Below are 6000 nucleotides of genomic sequence, written 5' to 3' on the forward strand. Positions count from 1 at the left end.
GGCCAGGCCCCGGTGGTTTCTAGATTTGGGATACTCCCGCCTGCAGTGTGCCAGGTCCTGGGACAGCTGTGCCCTCAGCAAAGGGGGAGGGAAAAACATATCCTTTCCCCTTCGTTGTGGGTATACATGGCTGGAGCCTCGGGGGATGGTAATCAGAAGTGAGGACAGCACCCACAGAAGTGACAGCGCTTTACTAAGCACGGTTTTGGATCCTGACAACAAAGCCTCCGGGGGCTTTCGCCCTGTCTTTCCCCTCCAGCCCTGGGCTGTGGAACGCCATCCCAAAGCCACTGCCTTCTCCACCCCTGTTATTTCCTTCCTCACCTCCCCTATTTCCTACTTCCACCCTTGCCCCTGGGAGAGATTAGCCTGGAGCTGAGGCCTGGGGGAGGCTTTGCCTTACCAGCTCTGCTCAGCACGCCCATTCTCCACCAGAATACCCCACAAAGGGGAGGGGGAGACGCGAGGGCAGCAAGGGGTCAGCCCTGTGGGGACCCCCCCTTTTGGATTAGGGTGAGAGAGAATATAAATCCTTGTTGGAGTGAGGAAGAGTGCTGGGATTAGGAGTGAGTAGCTTGCTTGGCTAGCAGCCACATAATGGCCGCAAATGGTATCTCATAATTAAATCACACCCTTTTGAACCCAAATATAATAAAAGCAATTGAAGAAAGAAATTGGGCTGTTGGTTGATGCACGTGGTCTTTCTCTTCCTTTTAGGTGATAAGGTTAGAGGGTCAAGTATCACGATATAAATCAGCTGCTGAAAATGCAGAAAAAATAGAAGACGAACTTAAGGCTGAAAAACGAAAACTCCAAAGAGAGGTAAATTTACAAGCTATTCCCAGGAAAAGAATGAGTAGTGCTAACAGTTGGGAAAGCAGAGGGGGAGGGTTCACTCCGGTTAGATCTGCTGTGGAGGTTTTCATTTTCACATCCTCCCAAACGATTTGGAGGGGCCAGACTCCCCTCTTCATAAAGGAAATCCTAGTTCTGCCCTCAGGGCTTAGGAATCGTCGTTGGCATGTTCTGGTTCAGCTGTCAGAGAATTAATGAGATAAAGGGGTAGCCGGGGCTCTTAGGCTCAGTATAGTCTGTCGGGCAACGTGAGCCTGGGCAGACCAGAACTCAGGAGAAATGAGCTCCTGCTTTGGCAGCTGCAGGGAAGCAAGGCCAGAACTACCTGAAATGCCCCCATGGAAAGTGCCCTCAGGAAGGCTGAGCTGCACACACGCCACCAGTCGGCCACATCCGCAGAGCACCGTGCTCCCAACCTTCTTTCCAAAAATGCCTTGTATCTTCCCTTATGAAGCCACTTGGCTAAGTCGTTCATTCAGCGATTCTCTGCAGCATCTGCTGGGTGGGAGCCGGGCCCGGGTCTGGTGCTAGGGTCTGGCACAGTGAACTGTCCAGGCAAAACCCCTGCCTTCTTAGAGCGTACACTTTGGAGGAGGGGGTCACCAACAAATGGAACAACAGCATTTGAAAGGGAGACTGGGAGTCCATGACAGTGGGGTGGGGACAATTTTAAATAGGTGGCTGAAGAAGACCTCATGTCGTGCGACATTGAAGGAAAGGCCTGAGGTTGGGAAGGGAAAGAGCCAAACAGAGCTGGGAGGGAGGCCTGCCATGTGTAGGGGCGAGTGCAAAGGCCCTGGGGTGGAAAGGGATTAACCAGGAAGGAGGCACAGTGAGGAGAGAGGGTGGGCAAGAGGAAATGGAGGCCTCTGAGCGGTGGCTGGCCAGATAAGGAGGGACTGCAGGGCCATTGAAAGGACCCCGACTTCTACTGGAAGTAAAATGGGGAACCACAGCAGGGCTTTGAGCAGAGTGGACACAATGATGTTTCAGTAGGAACAACATGACTACTTTTGTGGTGAGAAAAGGCTGTGGAGAGGGGGGCAGAGCTAGGAAGACGAGTAGGCAGTGGGGGCAATGATCCGAGGGAGAATCGATGGTAGTTTTGACAAGTGGGAGCGGCGGGGGCGGTGAGCTCTGGGTGGGCCATGTGTCCTTTGAGGCTGGTGCCGACAGCATGTGATGATGGACTGAACGTCCGGTGGCGGAGAGAGAAGAGCCCAGTTGGAGCAACTTTTAGCCTTTTGCTTTTTCTTCTTTTTTGGTTTTGTTTTGTTTTGTTTTTAGTGGGTGTCAGAACGTGTTTTGTTAAGTTTGAGATGACTCAGCGCCTCCTACGAGAGATGCTGGGTAGGTGCTTACACGAACACCTGGGGTGCAGGGTTTGCAATCCTCGGGGGTCCTCAGTGCAGACAGAGCATGAAACACATGGGAGCCGGGGCTGCGCCAGCGTAGTGAGATCAAGAAGAGAACAGCAGGGCCGACTGTGGGCCTCCCAAGGGGACGGGCAGGGAGGTGAGGAGGAGAGAGTGAGCGAGGGCGAGAGGAAGGGCCGGGGGAGAAGGGGCGTCAGGAGGGGTGGAAGGAGAAGGTGGGATGAAGATGAAGGACAGGCTGTTGGAGTTAGTGGGAGGAGGGCTTGGGAGCCTCTGGGAAAGCGGTGCTGGTAGAGTGGTGGGAGGGCGTGGAGGGAAAAGGGGCACGACGGGAGAGGAATTGAAGTGGGACAGCTCTCTCAAGAAGTTGTCCTCTTTTCTGCAAAGGGGATAAGACGGGGTGCACCGAAGGAGCATTTGGGGCCAAGGGAACCTTTTAAAGATGAGAGCCCCTGCATCTTTGGGTGCTGGTAGAAGCCAGCCTAAAGAGAAGGAATCCCGGGAGAGGAGGAGGGGGTGGCTTCACAGCCTGGGGAGTTCATCCACCGGCGCCAGAGGAAGGCAGGGGACAAGGTGCCGATGCAGGCTGGGGTAGGTGCTGTGGAGCTTGGGAGAGGCAGCTTCCAGTTGCTTCTGTGCTCTCGGTGAACTGGATGGAAAGCAGGGTCACCAGCTGAGAGTGAGGGCAGGGGAAGGATGTTGTGGGGGTTGAGTGGGGAGAAGGAGAGCTCGGACCCACTAAAAATGCAGTGCAGTTGCTGGGAGGCATCAGGGGCTCCCTGGAATCTTACATTCGAGGGGAGACCAGTCAGCACGGCCTGGAGTTCTGCTCAGATAGGTTCGGCCATCGGGGAGCAGGCCCAGAATTGGTGCAGGGCTAGACTCCAGGCTTGGGGGTTTGCTGGGTGAGAATGGTCAAGGCTGAGGGCAGGAAGGAGCAGTGGGTGTATGCACACAAGCCACCAACCATGGCACATGGATGGAAGCTGGGGTGGGGTGTGGGTGATAGGGCAGCAGGGAGCCACGGCCATGCTGCTGGGGCATCGAGAGCCCCTCGGTCTCCATGCACTTGAAGTGTTGTTGGCGTTTGGGGTTCTGGAGGAATTGGAAAGATAGGGGTGACAACTGGGGAGTCAGCCGCTAGAAATGGAGGTACAGGGGAGTTGTGGTTGGTGGTGAAGACAGCTCTCAACCTGGGATTTCCACGGGAGTGGGCGGCCGGAAAGGAGAGGTGGGCGCGATCACCGGAGCAGGGAGGCCGGATCTGGAGGGCCAGGACATTGGAAGTTCTAGAATCATGGCAGGAGCACTGCTGGAGAGACAGCGAACTAGAAGTCACAGCTTGGAAGAGGAAGGAGAAATGGCTGCTCAGATTATTATTCATATTTAACTTAAAAGGTCTTAACTTTGAACAATATCTTTACTCCCCTCCTGTACAATAAAAGGACTTTTGAATGTTTTTGCTTCAGTTTTCTCTTTCCTGACATATATTTTATGTATGTTCACACACAGACATAAATTAAATATTTTGCATTTTTAAAAACACTTATTGGGCAGTGCCGTTATTCTGTTTTATACATACCTTGTTTGTTTTGACATGTCCACATATTTGCCATATTATGTACCGTCCCTGTTTGCTTCTCAGACTGTATTTCTGGGGTTTTCTTTCTTCCTAAAGTGCATCCTCTAGAAGTTCCTTAGAACCCTCCTCTTGGTGGTAAATTCCCTTATTTTTTGTCTATAAAATGTTTTTATTTCTCCCAAGTTATTGAACATCAGTTTTGTGGGATGTGTGATTCTGGGAGTCATTTTCTCTCCATGTTTTCTGGCTTTTATGCTGCCCTCTTCTGGAGGCCATGGGGAAATGGGTCCGTCTCACTATTGTACCTTTGGAGGTGATCTGTTTGTTTTGTTTTGTTTTTGTCTCTAACTGCTGTCAAGTTTTTTTTAGATCTTCTGCAGTTACACTTAATGTGTTAGATGTGGGTTCCCTCTTGTTTATTCTGCTTGGGATGTGTGGTGTTTCTTGAATCTGTGACTTCATTTTTTTAAATCAACTTTGGAAAATTTCCAACCATTATCTTGTTAAATGATTGCTCTTCTGTAGTCTCACCACTTTCCCCTCTGGGTCTCTAATCAGAGGATACTGGACCCTCCTAGTGCAGCTTCCACATTTCCTAACCACCTCGCCCTCATATTTTTCATCTCCTTACCTTTTTTTTTTTGTTGCATAAGGTCTGCATGTTTTTTTTTGGGGGGGGGGGTGGATTTTCCACTTCACCTTTAAATGTTCCTTTTTTTCTTACTAAGTATATTTATTCTTGGTGGCTTTTTGCTGTGTGTCTGTGTCTACTAACTTTGTAATCGCGCCCTGTACCTCTTAATTTCATATTCCACATCTGACAGCGGAAACAGAGTATGCCAGATAGGAGGTCTAGTAGTTTCAGAGAAGGAAGTGTCCGTAATTACTCGTGATGCCAGAATCATGTGCCTTGAATTTGCATTTCTTTTTAAATTAAGAAATACACACATGAATTTATAGAAATCCATGTACCCGTGTATGTACTTTTAGTATTTCAGGAGGCCCGAGTTCTAGCCGTATTTTTCAGTAGGATCAGAATGTTGGCAGTGCAAAGGCCTGCTACGTCTGGAGGAAACCAGCTCCTCAAAGCTCACAGTCTTTCCTCTTTGTTTGCAGCTTCGCTCCGCGTTGGATAAAACAGAGGAGCTCGAGGTGAGCAACGGCCACTTAGTGAAGCGTCTGGAAAAAATGAAAGCAAATCGCAGTGCACTCCTGTCCCAGCAGTGAACCCCAGCTCTGAGCAGCGAGTCGGCGGGCAGAGGGCTGTACCCCCAGCTTTTCCCTGATGCCGTCTGGGGGCGCCGCTTCTTCCCCTGAGTCTGAGAGCAGAGCTTCGTGGGGTCCCCTGGACCGGATGCCCGTCTGCAGCCCCCGGCGAGCTCAGGCCAGCTCTCAGGCCTGCAGCTCACCTGACAAGCACACTGGGACCCCGCGAGCTCCAGAGCCGGCTGCTCGGCCACTGGGCCGCCTCCTGGTACTGTTCCCAATGGCAGTCAGTCAAGAGGAAGGCGGGACTGCGTTTTCTTTCCGTTGTGTCTTGCTGAAAGTTAAGGGGAATCTTACAGTGCTGGGAATCCCTTTGATGGCAAAACTGCCATTTGAGCGACTTCAGTAGAATCTTAGACTCCGCTTTTCCTACACGAAACACTGTGGAACCACAAGCCATTACCAAGCAAAACTCACTGGAAACAAGGGGAAGTTCTTAGACGTAAAAGTGGCCTTAAGAAGACTCTTTACAGGCAACAAACGTTTTTCTAAGGGATTTTTGCATCAGTTCAGTCATAAGAATACTTTCTTTTTTTCAGGGTAATTCGGCAATAGCTTCACTGAAAATGACAGCTTTTTGTTTGCATTATTTAATCCTTATATTTGGAGCTGAAGTGAACAACTTCTTTTAAAGAATGTACTATTAGAAAAATTAAAAAATGAAATGTTAAAAGAATTTAGCAATGTGGTTTTTATTTTTTCCCCTGGAGAAAGAAGATCTTCATTTAACTGATTTCATATGTATTACTGTATATATTTTGGGTCATCTTTGGATTTTATAAGCATATAAATTCTATTCATTTTTCTTTCTCTGTTTAAGAAAAAGGTACATTCACAGAATCATTGCACTTGGAACAGAAAGTGAACTTTCTTCAAAAAGGAGACCAAAGTAGAAGCTATTGCCATATCTTCAAGGACAGA

At 49.5% G+C, this 6000-nt stretch overlaps 1 protein-coding gene across 5 annotated transcripts in view; it reads left to right on the forward strand.

The window, feature by feature from the left end:
* The window catches only part of LRRFIP1 (LRR binding FLII interacting protein 1), a 139330-nt gene extending 133575 nt beyond the window's left edge, over positions 1-5755 (forward strand). For all 5 annotated transcript variants that reach the window (XM_037849399.1, XM_037849400.1, XM_037849397.1 and 2 more), the window contains 2 exons: positions 718-822; positions 4930-5755. In XM_037849399.1, the coding sequence (XP_037705327.1) occupies positions 718-822; positions 4930-5040 (216 nt within the window). In that variant the 3' untranslated portion in view covers positions 5041-5755. The remainder of the gene's footprint in view (positions 1-717; positions 823-4929) is intronic.
* Positions 5756-6000: the final 245 nt, after the last annotated feature.

Source organism: Choloepus didactylus, chromosome 9, assembly GCF_015220235.1.
Source record: "Choloepus didactylus isolate mChoDid1 chromosome 9, mChoDid1.pri, whole genome shotgun sequence".
Taxonomy (NCBI): Eukaryota; Metazoa; Chordata; class Mammalia; order Pilosa; family Megalonychidae; genus Choloepus; species Choloepus didactylus.